The sequence below is a fragment of the Stenella coeruleoalba genome, assembly GCF_951394435.1.
Source record: "Stenella coeruleoalba genome assembly, chromosome: 4".
NCBI lineage: Eukaryota > Metazoa > Chordata > Mammalia > Artiodactyla > Delphinidae > Stenella > Stenella coeruleoalba.
This window is the reverse complement of record NC_137149.1, coordinates 4,395,810-4,412,449: the sequence shown is the minus strand read 5'-3', so window position 1 is coordinate 4,412,449 and position 16,640 is coordinate 4,395,810. Positions and strand designations below refer to the sequence as shown.

General features: G+C 44.7%; 1 protein-coding gene across 4 annotated transcripts in view; it reads left to right on the top strand.

Annotated features, from left to right (window-relative positions):
• KIAA0232 overlaps positions 1-16,640 on the top strand; it is a 92,508-nt gene that overhangs the window by 65,136 nt on the left and 10,732 nt on the right. For all 4 annotated transcript variants that reach the window (XM_079919912.1, XM_079919914.1, XM_079919913.1 and 1 more), the window contains 3 exons: positions 4,609-4,675; positions 6,045-6,126; positions 8,176-11,461. In XM_079919912.1, coding sequence (XP_079776038.1) covers positions 4,609-4,675; positions 6,045-6,126; positions 8,176-11,461 — 3,435 coding nt within the window. The remainder of the gene's footprint in view (positions 1-4,608; positions 4,676-6,044; positions 6,127-8,175; positions 11,462-16,640) is intronic.

The following is a 16,640-nucleotide window of genomic DNA, read 5'->3' as shown; positions in this document are numbered from 1 at the left end:
TGTGGCGTGCGGGCTCTTAGTTGTGGCGTGTTGGATCTAGTTCCCTGACCAGGGATCGAACCCGGCTCCCCTGCATTGGGAGCACGGAGTCTTAGCCACTGGACCTATAGGGAAGTCCCACTGGTCTTGTTTGTTTGGTTTTTTTGTTTAATAAATTTATTTATTTGTTTTTATTTTTGGCTGTGTTGGGTCTTCGTTGCTGTGCGCGGGCTTTCTCTAGCTGCAGCGAGCGGGGGCCACTCTTCGTTGCAGTGCACGGGCTTCTCATTGTCATGGCTTCTCTTGTTGCAGAACACAGGCTCTAGGCACGTGGGCTTCAGTAGTGGTGCAGGCTCAGTAGTTGTGGTGCACGGGCTTAGCTGCTCCGCGGCATGTGGGGTCTTCCCGGGCCAGGGGTTGAACCCGTGTCCCCTGCATTGGCAGGCAGATTCTTAACCACTGCGCCACCAGGGAGGCCCCCGCTGGTCTTGTCTGAGGTCTCATACCGTTGCAGTCATTGGCAGCTGGGACCGGAACATCCAAGATTGCTCTCTTAGCTTGTCTGGCACCTCAGGAGGGATAGCTAGGAGCTGTGACCTTCTCCGCGTGGCTAGCTTAGGCTTCTGTCTACGGCAGATGGAGCCCGGGAGTTAGCATTCTGAGAGGGCATGCATCACACTTGCTAGTGTCTCACTGAGGAATCCTAGCACATTTGGGGGAGGGACCTATACTAGGGTTGAGTGCCAGGAGTCGTGGCTCACTGAGGTTACCAGGCTTTCCCCATCCTGACAGGTACTTTCGTGACAGATGGAAGCCAGACAGGCTTAGGACACCAGGCACCTCTGAGGGAAAGCATGAGATACCATAATGAAAACTGGGGACTAAATGAGAGTTGGCAAGTTGTTGAATCCCCACCCCTTTCTTCTCCCTGTCTGCTAGAACTCTGAAGATTGGGGAATTTCTCTCTGAGGAAAAGGTTGCTGCAAAGAAGAAACAATCCAAGGGACAAGATGATCTCTTGAAAATTCTAAACATGATAATGGGAATGAAAGAACTCAACAGAAGGGTTGGAAGGTATAGCTGAGGAAATCTGCCAGGAAGTAAAAGCAAAAAACGAAGAAATGGCAAATAGGAAAGAAAAAAGAAATTAGGGGACCGATACAAGGAGTTCAAAACCCAGCTATTTGGAAGTGTCATTGGTATGCTCCCATTTTCCAGCTGTGAAAAGTAAGGCTTTGCTAGGTGACTGGCTTAAGGGCGGCCATGTGGCTAACCCTGAGGTGAAGTTCAAACCCACGTCTTTTTGACTCCCAGCGGCATGGACCGCTTGAGTGCCCCGGAGAACCACATTGGTTAATGATCACAGGGTTGGTGTGGAACTGCCTGTCACGCATTTAGGCAATATCCAGTCCCAAAGGGTTCTCCATAAAAGATTAACCTTTGAGATGATTAACATAGCTACAGAAGCCTTTGACTACGGAGAGGAGAGAGAATGAGGCAGAATACGTCAGATTGCCTTTGTTTCCTTGATGCTGATGATTAAGTTCAGTAGTTGAGAAGGATGGGAAGCGCAGAGTGGGGAGAAGCATTGGAAACGCTGTGGTATAGGAAGTGATAGAAACTTATCAGGGAACAAATAAAAATCTTTCCCAGAAGCAGTGGGACAGTAGCTGCAGTGTTTGACCTGGGCTGCATCATCACGGAAGTGGCTCCACCCTGTAGCCTAGGAGACGGAAGGCAGCAGTGCCAGCACCGTGGAGTCCCCAGAATCCAGGGGACTCTGCAGTGTCTGGGTCAGGTTAGTTACCTTTCCTACTCCTCCACCCTCAAACTCAAATCAGAGCAAACACTCAAGGCATTTTAAAAAGCAGTGAATCCAAAACTGAGACTCTGGGAAGTGAGAAACGAATCAACAGTCTAGAGGGGCACCAGTATTTAGGTGACCCATGTGACAGGCACTCTGAGGGGTGCCTCACACGCACATCACCTTAGTTTACCCTCGGGAATCTTGAGAGGGAGGTGTTCAGAGACCAGGAGTGGCGCTGCACCCTACTGCCCAGTGAGTATGGGCAAGGCAGGAATGCAGGCCCAGATACATTGCCCCCGGCCATCTCCCAGCTGTGAGAAGTAACAGTTATTCGAGGGTAGACTCCCTGAGGGTAGGGAGCTCATCTCTCCCCGTGTCCTACCTGGCCGTCGGGGGCCCTGACCGTTTGCTGAGAGTGAGTGAGTGAGTGTGTGAGAGAGAGAGAAGTACACGAGTGAATGGTCATGCGTCTGGAAGACCACTTATTGAACATCTCCTGAAAAGTGCCCGGCTCTGTGTGTGCGCCCCCCGGTGTTCAGATTTGGATACCATAACTTGAATTTTAGAGTGGTCCTGTGGTTTGCAGAGCAGTTTCTCATGTTGGTTTGGTACTGGGAGGTAAGTGGGTATCAGCCATCTTACAGCTGGGAAAAGCAGTTCATGAGTTACGTGGTAGAATGTTAGTGTTTTTTCACCTACGGCATTGTTTCCCCTTAGAGCTGTCACTAAGGTATGAGTATAATGTACTGCAGGCTCTCAGTATTCTTGAATGCCCTCGCGGATATGGTATACTGTTAAAATATGATTAACAAAATTATCTAGTATTTAATATCATAGTTGGGAAAATGGACATAGTTTCTCATTAACAGCGCCAAGTCGACACCTCAGAATGCCTGCCAGGAGACGACAGGGTCTGGTGCTGCTTCTGACACCCCTTCTTGTTGCTCAGTTTGCTATCATGATAACCCAGTGGTCTAATGATTTTTTTGAAAAAATACAATTATGATGCTTCAGGAATCAAGGAAGACAGAATCGGGGTCGGTAGAGCTTGCTCTTGTGTACAGGGTCGAGGACTAAGCGTGTTGTCTATTATCCATTTATATATGAGAGCAAATGTATATACTTCTAAGCTGCATTACTATCCAGAACAGCTAAATTTTACAGTTGCTTGGAAGTGCTTTCCAAGACAAAGCGTAAAAAGTAACATCTGGTGACTGTTGTAATGAGCGCTCTATGGAGAATAGTAGGTGGCCCGCCGTTGCAGAGGATCGAGCGGAGTCGTATAAGCAATCCCTAGGGCTTGGTGTTCTGCCCTGGAGACTGGCACCGGCTTTAGAAACACAGTGACACAGGCTTGCTGTACAGACCAGCGTGCAGCCGCGAGTCAGCTGACAGTGGTGTTAGGTTCATGGTCTGGAGGAAGTGGAATAAAACGGCCATACTCATCACACCTTTAACATTATGGTAAGCAGAATCTTTCCGATGGAATTGTGTAGTCAGAGTTGTGCTTATGACTAATATCTGCCATGTTTTTTAGGAATTTTTAAGGAAAGGACAGCTCTCCTCTGGCCCATTTCCCTTTCTTCTTTTGTCCTGTCTCCTGTAAAAAGCTGTGATATGATGTGGATAGACTGTAACTATCAATGTTTACAATTAGCTGTTTTCATTGTAATCTTTCTTGCTGCTCAAACTGTGTAACTGCGGTTTCTTGTTGAGGATATCTGTAATACTTTGCTGAGTCATTTTGTGTGAGGTGAATGGGGTAGCGTCTATTTTTAGCCCCTCAAGGCCCTGTGAGGACGACAGGAGGCAGAGTCCTGTGCCTGTTCGGGTTGTGACCACCTAGAGAGACTCGATTCCAATTTAAGTAGGGCTTTCAGCCACTGAATAAACAAAAAGTTCCTAGGAAATGCGTTCACTTTTTTTGTACCTTGTAAAAGATTTTTCTTTCCTCCTGTGAGAAATAGAGAATTTTAAAAGTTTAAAAGTCTCCATAGTAAAAGATTTGCTTATGCCTGTTTCCATCATTCATTTTTCTTTAGAGTTTGGCTCTTATTCTTTTCTTCCCAATTTCAGACTCTTCCACGCACTCTCCTTAAATTTTACCCCAGTTCTGTACAGAGGCTAATACCCTATTCATGGCCCTTAAAGTAAAGCTTTCACATTCGCTTGCAGTAATGACATATGTTTTCCACCTGCTCTGTTTGTTCCAGTCATGAGTGTTCACTTCAAGAGAAAAAAAAGAAAAAGTCACCTGTTTTCTTTAGACCATGTACTCCTAGAGGACCACGAGGAGATTTTTGTGATTTTAATTTGTACTGAGTCTCGTACAAGCCCTCGCTTGTACAGATATTGAATAATGGTTTTGATAGCGACTGACTTTTAACCGTAAGATGGGCATTTAGGTCCTTAGGCTCCCCCGTGAGCAAGATGCTGTATCCCTGGGAAGACAGAAGCTACTCTGGAAGGTACATTAGTATTTTCACATTTTATCAGTAAGTGCCGGTGAATATACTTTGTTAGTAAAATACGTATACTAAATTGAATCTAGAAGTTTTTAAACTCTTAGTTTTTAAACTCTTCATTTAAATATTCATAATGTGTTTCTTTTGAAACATGGAAGATTTGTAAAGCTTTTATATTAAGACAATCTAGAAGTTTTTAAACTCCTATAGTTTTTAAACTCTTCATTTAAATATTCATAATGTGTTTCTTTTGAAACATGGAAGATTTGTAAAGCTTTTATATTAAGACAAAAGTGTACAAATACCTGACTCTTACATACCTGGCAGTAAACTATGTGCTTTTCTGTTCCCACGCAGAGCTCTGGTATCGAGACTTTAGTGGAGGAGCTCTGCTCCAGGCTGAAGGACCTGCAGAGCCAGCAAGGTGAGGGTGCCGCCTCCAAGGGCCATCCCCGCACAGTGGGTAGAGCCACCAGATCTTGGAATTGATCAGAAAGAAGAGGCAACAGGAGCAAAGTCTTTGTATTCAGTGTGTCACCAGGCCAGTGTCACGCTCTGTCTTTAGCTGTGAGTGGCTTCTGGGTCATTCCACAGCCATCACTGGTCGATAGATCCCTGCCCTCAAAGGGATGACTTAATCCACAAGTGCCCTCATGGAAAGGAGACGTTTCATTGTGTTTGTCTTCAAACCGAAGCTCAGGGATCTGGAGCAATAATCTCTTACCTTTCCCATCCTTCTCCTCCCCCCCACCCCCCAAGTTAATATTTGCCTGTTGACTTCAGGGCCTGCAAAGGTGTCAGCTAATTATTTTAGGTTTGGAAGGAGCTTTTGCCTTTACTCTTGAAGTTATTGGAAAGGCAGGCTTGACAAGCTCATTGAGTCATTTTGATGCGTGAACCCTCACAGCTGCTTTTCTCAACTTTCCTGCAAGCCCGTAGAGTAAGAGTGACCTATTAAAGTGAAGGATCTTTATTTTACATGTCCTCCTCATGGTCATTGTGCTGCCCACCAAGCCTTGAGCCTTCTTTTTTTTTTTTTTTTTTTTTTGCGGTACGCGGGCCTCTCGCTGTTGCGGCTTCTCCCGCTGCGGAGCACAGGCTCCGGACGCACAGGCTCAGTGGCCGTGGCTCATGGGCCCAGCCGCTCCGCGGCATGTGGGATCTTCCCGGACCCGGGCACGAACCTGCGTCCCCTGCATCGGCAGGCGGACTCTCAACCACCACACCACCAGGGAAGCCCGAGCCTTCTTTTTAATAAGGGCACAATTTATTTGTTTCTAATCTGAGGGCAGTATCATGAGCTAAGCTAAGAGTATAGCCCTCTGCTTCTATTTTAGTTGAAACATAGCCCTCACCTAGATGTTAAGTAACAGAGAGCTAATTGTAATAACTTTCTTTACAGATTAGTGTTAGTCAAGATGAGGCAGTATAAAGTCGGTGAGTGCAGAATTTTGTGAGAAAATATTTTTGGAATCTAAACAGGTGTTCTCTCCTTCTGGTGTAATTAATAAGTACACAGGGAATTTCATTCTCTTAATTAAGTGCCTCTAGAGCCTCTGTCAGTGATGAGGTGAACCTCTCTCCGTTCTCAGCCCAAAGTTAATGTGGTTTAGCCAGAGTTCCCTCTGGCACACTTAAGAAATAGATTTTTATTAAAAAGATAAACTGGTGTAGAGTTCTTTTAAAGCCACAAAAGCCTATGTAATTTCTGATTAAATTTACTTAAGAAAAAGACAGGAGCATTTATTAACTAAATATAAGACAAATCTTTCTGAATTTTTGTTTCATAACAGAAGAGAAGATTCACAAAAAGTTAGAGGGGTCTCCCTCTCCAGAGGCAGAATTATCCCCTACAGCAAAGGATCAAGTGGAAATGTATGTAAGATTGTATTCAGTAATAAAGCATGTGTTTGTTAAAATCAGACAAATGACTGCTACATGGTTTACAGTTTTTTGTTTGTCATATGCTATTTAGTTTGATATTTTATAATTCAGGAATTTATTGAGCACTTACTGTGTGCTTGACGCTGAGAATTCAAAGGTGAATAAGAAGGTCTTATCTTTTTCACGCATATTGAATCAATATTTGTGAAATTCACGGAATGACACAAACAAGGCCATTTATGGTCCATTCATATACCACTTTTGAAATTCACACCAGTCCTTTGAGACAGCTGTAAGCAATTAGGCTTGTCCTTGTTTTATACACAAGGAAGCCAAGTTCCCCTTGCTGATTACAGAAGGAACTGGGCAAGTCATTGACCTTGTCCGACTTGTTTCCTAAAGATGCTTTTCTGTCTTTGTTTGTAGATGGTTCATATTTAAATTGACAGCATTGTAAGGAGACTTCCTTATTATACATTTTATTTGAATCTTCTCAACTTCTAAATCTTAAGGGAAAAAGAGTACTTGGTTGTGTTGCTGTGCTGTCCAGCACGGTAGCCGTAGCCATGTGCGGCCTGTTGGCCGTTTGCGATGTGGCTGTTTCAGGCTAAGAGGTGCCGTGTGTGTCATACCCATCAGCGTTCAAAGACTTCATTTAAAAAGAATGTAAAACACTATATTAATAGTTTTTTCTGTTGATTACATGTGAAATGATAATGTGGATATATTTGGTTAAGTAAAATATATTATTGAAATTAATTTCACTTTCTTCTTTCCCATTTAATGGGATTCCTAGAACATTAAAAAGTACTTAAGAAGCTCATAATATATTTCTATTGGACAGCTCTGGTCTAGACTGAAAAGGAGAGTCAAGTATAGGCCCTTTGAACACCTGGCCTTTTATCACTTCATGTGTGAGCTTGACTTGCCTCTAGAATGACCCCCACTTTGGTAGCCATCCTGACTCTCGAGTCTTCCTTTGTCAGTCTGTCTTGCTCTGAAATCTTCAGTGGCTACCAGTTTCCTAGCAAACTGAAAACGCTTCTTTCCTGTTGAAGCCCTCTGAAGCCAGCCTCCCTGGTTTTCCTGCCGTGTGTTTCCAGTGGTTGCTGGTCTGACGAGGCACAGCATCTTCGTGTCCTCACACAGGTTCCCGTGCCTCACAGTACTCGCCAGACCGCTGCGTAGCTGGAACATCAAGGCTCAGCTGTGGTCCGCTTTGTCTGATTGTTCTAGGCCTCACCAGCATCCCCTTTTCTGAACACTTGAATTCCAAGAAACCTGCCATTTCTGAGGGTCTGCTTAATGCTGGGCATTGCACTTGCCTCCTGAGAAAAGATTCGATAATAACAGTCACTGACTCATCTCGCATGTTAATTCCTTTACTCCTCACAACTCTGTGAGATAGATACTATAATTACCCCGTTTTCTAGGCCACAGAGAGGTTAAGGACCGTGCCTAAGGTCACATAGCTAGGCAATAGCAGAGTGAGGATTCAAACTCAGGGAGTGTGGCTTCAGAGCTCATGCCCTCGACTGCTTTGCTATCCAGCTTTTCACCTACATTTGTTTCCAGTGCTCATAACAGCCTTGTGAGGTAAGTCATAGTATCACTATCTTACAGGTGAGGAAATGGACCAAGACATTACATGATTAGCTTAAAGTCACAAGCATAGTAAATGACTGAGCTGAGATTCAAATTCAGATATTTCGTATCAAAATATTACATTCTTTCCACTGTATTAATTTGTAACTAGTGACTTATGAAAATCCAAATTTTAAAGATCAAAGTCATCTTAACGTATTTTCTAAATATTCCTATAGTGCTTATCTCACTGCTGAATGTAAGGGTGCTTGATCCATAGAACTAAGTATAAAGTATATTTTACGGTATTATTAATTTTTAAGAAGTTACTAATTCATGGGTGACGTAAACACTGACTCTATTGAAATGAAATATCCCGTTTCTCTGATCGGTGATGTTTTTACTACATCTGATACGTCTGAGCGCCCACTTTTGAACTCTCTACTTGTTTTTCAGGTACTATGAAGCATTTCCACCACTTTCTGAGAAACCAGTTTGCCTGCAAGAAATCCTGACTGTGTGGAACAAGTCTACAGTCTGTTCTTACCCTAGCTCTTCTTCATCGTCCACAGCCCCACCAGCTAGCACAGACACGTCCTCCCCGAAGGACTGCAACAGCGAAGGTGAGCTCATCAAGGAGAGAAGCAGCGACATGCCCACCACTGTGCACGAGAAAACCCAGAGCAAGAGTCAAAATGAGAAGGAGAACAAATTTAGGAGTGGCACAGGTGAGGAGAAGCCTGCTTTGTACAAAAAGCAAATCCGACATAAGCCTGAAGGAAAGATGCGCCCTCGCTCCTGGTCTTCCGGCTCCAGCGAAGGAGGCTCGAGCTCAAGTGGTAATCAGGGAGAATTAAAAGCATCCACGAAGTGTGTGAAAGTGAGACACAAGACACGAGAAATCCGAAGCAGAAAAGGGCGGAATGGGCAGAGCAGGCTTTCACTGAAGCATGGCGAAAAGGCGGAAAGGAGCGTGCATGCCGGAAGCAGCAGCAGCAGCAGCGGCGGCTCCACCAAACAGCTGTGCAAGCGGGCTAAAAGGCCGCTGAAGGAGATGGGCAGGAAAGACGCCGGCAGCACCGAAGGGAGAGACCTGTACCTGGAGAGCAGAGCCGACAGAGAGTACAAAGAGGAGCCGCTGTGGTACACCGAACCGATTGCTGAGTATTTTGTTCCTTTGAGCAGGAAAAGTAAACTAGAGACCACATACCGAAACAGGCAAGATACAAGTGATCTGACCTCAGAAGCAGTAGAAGAATTGTCTGAATCAGTGCATGGTCTTCGTATCAGCAACAATAATATTCATAAAACATACCTCGCAGCAGGTACTTTCATTGATGGTCATTTTGTAGAAATGCCTGCAGTTATAAATGAGGATATTGACCTCACGGGGACCTCATTCTGTCCTCTACCGGAGGACAGCAGATACTTGGATGACATTCATCTATCAGAATTAACACACTTCTATGAAGTGGACATTGACCAATCCATGTTGGATCCTGGTGCCTCAGAAACAACGCAAGGAGAAAGTCGGATTCTGAATATGATTCGACAGAAAAGCAAAGAGAAGACAGATTTTGAGGCAGAATGTTGCATAGTGTTAGATGGAATGGAGTTGCAAGGGGAACGTGCAATATGGACAGATTCTACCAGCTCTGTGGGTGCTGAGGGCTTATTCCTGCAAGACCTTGGCAGTCTGGCTCAGTTCTGGGAGTGCTGTTCATCCAGCTCTGGCGATGCCGACGGGGAGAGTTTTGGAGGAGATTCTCCAATTAGACTCTCCCCGATCTTAGACAGCACAGTGCTCAATCCGCATTTGCTTGCTGGCAATCAAGAGCTCTTCTCAGATATTAATGAAGGATCTGGTATAAACTCTTGTTTTTCAGTGTTTGAAGTGCAATGCAGTAATTCTGTTTTACCATTTTCTTTTGAAACACTCAACTTGGGAAATGAAAATACAGATTCTAGTGCTAATGTGCTTGGAAAAACACAGTCTAGATTACTAATATGGACCAAAAATAGTGCCTTTGAAGAAAATGAACACTGTTCTAATCTTTCAACAAGAACTTGTAGTCCATGGTCCCATTCAGAAGAAACACGTTCAGACAATGAGACATTAAACATTCAGTTTGAAGAATCCACACAGTTTAACGCAGACGATATGAATTACGTAGTTCCTAGAGTCTCGTCAAATTATGTAGATGAAGAACTTCTAGATTTTTTGCAAGATGAAACTTGCCAGCAGAACAGTAGAACTTTAGGAGAAATTCCGACATTAGTTTTCCAAAAAAAATCCAAGCTAGAATCTGTCTGTGGTATTCAGCTAGAACAAAAAACGGAAAACAAAAGCTTTGAGACTACACAGGTATGTAGTGAAAGCAGCCCACGTGGAGATGGCTACAGCTCAGGGGTTATTAAAAACATTTGGACAAAGATGGCAGATAGCAATTCTGTAGCTGTGGTAGAAGTAGAAAGGATCGAGGATGAGTTGTTTTCGACAGATGTAAATAACTACTGCTGCTGTTTGGATGCTGAAGCTAAAATGGAGCCCCTCCAGGAGCCTAACAAGGCTGTGCAGAGATCAGAATATCATCTGTGGGAGGGACAGAAGGAGAACCCAGAGAAAAGAGCTTTTGTTTCCGGTGAGCTATCAAAGGTGGATGGTGGTGACTATACTACCCCCTCTAAACCTTGGGATGTGGCCCAAGATAAAGAGAACTCGTTCATTCTTGGAGGAGTTTATGGAGAGCTCAAAACCTTTAATAGCGATGGGGAATGGGCAGTAGTACCACCCAGTCACACAAAAGGAAGTTTGTTACAGTGTGCAGCTTCCGACGTGGTGACAATAGCTGGTACAGATGTCTTTATGACCCCAGGAAACAGTTTTGCTCCTGGTCACAGGCAGTTATGGAAACCCTTCGTGTCATTTGAACAGAATGACCAGCCGAAGAGTGGGGAAAACGGATTGAATAAGGGGTTTTCTTTTATCTTCCATGAAGACTTATTAGGAGCTTGTGGTAACTTTCAAGTTGAAGATCCTGGACTTGAATATTCATTCTCTTCCTTTGACTTAAGCAATCCATTTTCACAAGTTCTTCATGTAGAATGTTCGTTTGAACCCGAAGGGATTGCATCTTTCAGTCCTAGTTTTAAACCGAAATCAATCCTCTGCTCTGATTCAGACAGTGAAGTTCTCCACCCCAGGATATGCGGCGTTGACAGAACACAATACAGGGCTATTCGGATCTCTCCTAGGACTCACTTTCGCCCAATTTCTGCATCTGAACTGTCCCCAGGAGGAGGAAGCGAGTCAGAATTTGAATCTGAAAAAGATGAAGCAAACATCCCCATTCCTTCTCAAGTCGATGCATTTGAAGATCCACAGGCAGATCTCAAACCACTGGAAGAAGATGCAGAGAAGGAAGGCCATTACTATGGAAAATCAGAGCTTGAGTCTGGAAAATTCCTTCCCAGGTTAAAAAAATCTGGAATGGAAAAGAGTGCTCAAACATCACTTGATTCCCAGGAGGAATCAGCTGGGATTCTGCCAGTAGGAAAGCAGAATCAGTGTTTGGAATGTAGCCTGAATGAGTCTCTGGAAATCGATTTAGAAAGCTCAGAAGCAAATTGTAAAATAATGGCACAATGTGAAGAAGAAATTAATAATTTTTGCAGTTGCAAAGCAGGTTGTCAGTTCCCTGCTTACGAAGATAATCCAGTTTCTTCAGGACAGCTGGAAGAGGTATGTGTCAGTGTGTATTGGTATTTGGTAAAAGCATTTGATCAGACTTTAATTCTAAAGAACAGTCATTTCAGACAGTGAAAGATAGGGTTAAATTATTGGGAATTTAGTTTAAATGTCTTAAAACTTAGCATTCTGAGGATTTTTACAGAAGGACTTAACGTGGATTTGATATTCATAAATTTGAACTGGACAGTAGACATTTTCTGCAAAGACATTTTTAAATAAATCAGGATATGAGATGTTTCCGTGTTGTCTTAAGGTGCACGTACTATGCTTAAAGCAAAGCCTGGCATATAAGTGCTCCAGCTTTCAAAAATTGATGAATCCAGAAGTCGCTATTTACTCTTCAGACAGTCCTTTGCTCTTCAGAAGTGGCAGCAAAGGGTTTCTTTACATAGGAAGCCTGTCTAATTGTCTCTGAAACACTGATTAGCTTATTGAAACTTATGTTTTACATGTAAAATAAATTACATCTCTACAGAATTCTCTAAAATTTGTCGTGGAACATGTAAAAATTAAGCCACAATCCAAATGCAACAAAATAGCTTCTACAAAACCCGTACAGGTGGACTTTGCTTTATACAAAGTACCTATTCCCGAGGTTACATGAATGATACGGGTCAGCCTATCAGATGAGGTTAATAGTAATAGCTTTGTTAATGGGAGTCATTGTACCATTTGACTGTTCCTAAGAAGTGATTCGAGGTTAAACTGAGTGAGTGTACAAGAGATAACACTTAAGGCAATAACCTGTTTCACAGAAAAAGCACAGTGCTCTGCCCATTTGCAGCCATTATTTGGTATAGCAGTGCCTGGCCTTTTTCCAGGCGCAGCTTTTAAGAAGACAGTTGGAGGTGTTTAGAAGTCAGGCCACCTGTGGCTGGAGAGCAGCTGTGTCGCCCTTCCTCCCATCTGTCCCCACCCCCGCACACTCCGACCCCCCTTCACATGGCTCAGTCCCACTGGTACCATGAGGCTCCCTCAGGCTCCCACGTCTCCCACCGACGCATCCCTCATTCCTCTTCTCTCCCCTGCTGCATCCCCACCTGCATCAGAAATCATTTCTCCCTTCTTTTAATTTTCATGTGCTCTATGCCTCTTCTTTTAATTGCATTTGCCCTTTTTCATGAGTCATCGATGTACTTTCCTCATTAGATTATAAGCGCCTTATGGATACAGGTCATGCCTTACTCATTTGTCAGCTAGGTGCTGACGTGTGGCCCTGAGTGCATGTGATGGTCGGAAGCCCCAGAGGCAACTCGAGAGTCAGTGCTCCCATGAGCTGGCCTGGGGATGTTTAGACATGAGTTGAACCCCACTGAAACGCTGAAGTCTGAACTGCTCAGAACAACAACAAAAAATAATGTTGTTAGGTCTTATCTGTTTGTGTATTGCCCCACTTTTCTTCCTTAAAAATTCCTTTATGTACTTTGTATTTCACCTGGTTCCAGATTGGGAAGAAAGAAAAAGAAGAAAGGAGTGAGATTCTGCATCATACCATTACCATGTTCCTTAGCTTTCTAGTACGTTGACGTACTTATGTGTTACCAGAATTCTGGGTTGTCTTGAAAGGTCTTAGCTGCCAGTAAAGTCCTCAGAGGACACTGAGGTTGTCCGATATCCTAGCTGTCCTCGGTCCTCACAGCCCTGGTCTCTCAGCAGAATCGCTTACAGTTCAGAGCCAGGTTGGAGCTAACTTCAGAGATTCATCTGAGGTACAGAAAGGTTGAGGGTGGCCTGAAAGGACAGGCTGGGGCCAGAATCTGTGCCTTTTCACTCTCTCACACTACCTGTCGGTCTTGGGGAGCTCCTGCCAGGGTCGTCTTCCCCTCCTTTCCTGAGTGAGGGCAGTCTTTACAGAGGGCCAAGCTCTGTTTTAAGTCACTAGCTGCCAATCTGTTTCAGTGCAAGTGGTCTAGAAGGTAGGATTTCTAATAGAATTGTACCCGGCAACATGAATTATGATCCTTTTCAAAAATTTAGTGGAGTTCAGTTCAGCAAACATTTATTAAACATTTACACGTTCTGTGCCCATCGCTAAGGTAAGTGACCTGGATGAACAAGACACTGACCTTGCCCTGGGAGAGGGAGAGTTCAGTCTAGTACTGAAGACCAGTTGGCAAACAGATCACTTCTTTTCCTTGACCTAGGTAATTCACTCCTGTGGTTCAAATTCAGGAGTTACAGGAGGGTATGTACACAGTGCACAGGTCCCTCCCCAGCAGCAGCCATGAGTGTGGGTCCCGGTGTGTATCCTCCGAGGATACTGTGTGCTTGGAGAGCAAATACCTGTTCACGTATGTTTCCTCCTACTTTTTTTTTTTTTAACTGAAATGACTTTATTATAATCACCCTTCTTTTTTATTTTCTGCATATTATTCCATTGTATGGATGTACCAAAATTTCCTAGCCAGCTCCTTATCTTTTAGGCTGTTTGGGTAACATGGTGGGTGGCTTGGGGAGGGTGAGCATAGGGTGCCGTGGGATCGCAGAGGAGAACCGACCCAGCCCGTGAGAGTTGAGGAGGGCTTTTGCACGTACCTGAGCATCCAGGGCAGAAAGGAGGAGGCACGACGCTCTAGGCAGAAGCAACAGCGCGCACGAAGGTAGAGGGGCTTGAAATTTCTCACGTGTGCAGGGGAGCTGCCAACGTTTAGGTCGTGGCTGCTGAAGTAGGAGCTAAAAGCCGAGGAGCAGTGCGCCAGGCGTCCGTTATTTGTGCGTGAGTTTGTGCAAGAGTGTTCTCTGTGTCATCTGCTTGATTGCTGCCTCCATGTCGTGCGCTTTAAGGCGCAGAGAAGCAGTAGAAGGCCCCGCCCTGTCTCCGGGAAACCATAGTCCAGTCCAGCAGAGGAGGCCTCCCGCGAGGAGTGTGCCAGGGGAGTTGGAACGCTCTGTTGAGGGGAGGGTGCTCGGTCCCAGCCCCGCTGTGCTGGCTCTGTGCCCACTGCTGTGCCACCACTACCCTACTGAATGCCTGTAGTGACTTGCCGCCATGGGCTTATCCCCGCCGTGGCGGCTACGGGCGCGTAGGCCCAGAGGGTGGGATGCCTGCCCCAGACCCCAGTGTAAGGGCAGAGCCCAAGTTCCTTCCAGAATGGGGCACTTCCTGTCAGTAAAGGAAAACTTAGGACAGCAGTGTCCCTTACTGGTCTCCGTTGCACAGGGTATCTCTTCATTTACATTTTCTCTCTCCTTTTCCAAAGAACAAGGCTTATTATAGGAGGCTTTCTTTTCCTTTTGTGAGGCAAATAACTGAGAGCTGACTGTGTCAGAGGGCACTGTTCAGTGCTCTGTTCCCAGAGCAGAACTCACCTTTCTCTTCACCAGAACTAGGACTGTCTAGTGAGCATTTAAAGCAGTGAGCCTTTACCTAACTTTCACCTTCTAAAGAATTTCTGAGTATTACATCTGTGGCTAAAGACGTTTCTGATAAGCCTTTCTGGATTAAGTTCATGTTCTTCTCTCTTTTTTTAATTTTTTTTTTACTGTTTCATTCATACATTAAATATTTATTAAGAGCCTACTATGTCTGGGCGCTATTCTAGGTGCTAGGTTTAATAAAGGAATAGACAAAGACCCCTGCGTTTGTGGAGGTATATTCAATCAACAATATGAAGTTACACAGTATGTTGGAATCCCAATGCTGTGGAAAAGAAGAGCCGGATAAGGGACGTGGTGGGATGGGAGTGCTTGGAGGGGTTTGCCATGATAAATGCGGAGTAAGGGCAGGCTTCCTTGCCAAGGTACCACTGAAGAAGGGCTCCCAGGTGGCACGTGAGCCAAGAAGCTACCCGGAGGGAGCGGGAGAGCGCTGCTAAGGCAGAGGTGCGCCTGGATCGCCCAAGCTTGTGTTCTGGTCCGTTTTCCACTTCTTCCATTCTTTCTTCATGCTTTTCATTCTCAACCAAGTCAGAAGTTGAATTAATACATTAAACAGACATTATTTAAGCAAAGCCTGGTTATCTTTTGCAGCCTAAAAATTGGAAATAGCTAAGTGGAAAGATGTCATAATGTGTATTCGGTGTAACAGAAAACAGGAAAAATAAGTCCTTGCTGTTGGAATTGACATTCAAATGGAGGATGCAGAAAAAATCCTAAAACTATGCCAGAGTCCGCATGGTCTAACAGTGATTTCAGCAGGGGAGGGAGAGAGAAAGTGGTGTGCTAGATAATCAGGGACTTTGGCCAGGGGGAGCCTTTTCTTGAGGCCAGCAGACCTGGAGTATCTGCTTTGTGCCAGGCCCTGTTCCTGGAGGTGTGAAGATCAGTAAGGTGCGCTTGCTGCCTTGTGCTCACACACGTCTGGTCCTGCCTGTGTCTCACCTGCTGTTCATGCTGGCCCAGCCCCCCGGCTACACCTCGGTCCCTCCAGCCTGCTTTCTCCCACCGCATCCTGTCTGTCCCGGTGAATTCTCCCCCTTTCTTACTCTTTACCTCACTTGCACAATCTCAAGAAAGGATTAAAGATAAGCAGTCTGACAGCACTCACATGAATAAAACACTGATCCTTCCTCAGCCTGCCCCACACACTTTCCTTCTCAAATAGGAACTTGTTACCTTCAAATCCATCTCTCTTCGATAGTGCCTTGGGGACGATCGGGAGACTTCTGTCCAGGGAGCCATCCTTGCTCCTCCTGGATAGCACCAAGTAATCTGTTCGCAGACAGGTATGCCTTGGAGAGAAGGCGGAGCCTTTCCAGAAGGGCCTCATAGTGCTGTGAGTTATGTGCCAGACGCAGGAGTCAACCTTGAATTAACTACAGACCTGGCATGTTGCTGGCTTCATTTGCGTTAACCCTGGCCTTGTTGTCGCTGTTGCCCTTGCTATCTGTTTATCTAATAGGTTTACTAATTTTTATTGTTAGAATATACTGCAGGAGAAAATGGTGAAGGTTAACTGACCACTCTGGGTAGACAGCACAATTCTTCAGTTTCTAATTGAGGGGTACTTCTGAAAAGTTACATGAAAATCAGAATCTGAAATACATTTCCCGTTTAGTGAGTAATAAAAATCACACATTACTGAATCAAAAAGTTCTTGATAAAGTAAAATAATTTACTTTGTTTAGGAGAGTAACAAAATCCTGTTAGAGAACTGAAGATCATCGGTTGTAAGACAGTTCAGGTTTTGAACTTGAACATGTAATGAAATGTCTCCTGAAGCACAGGTGTA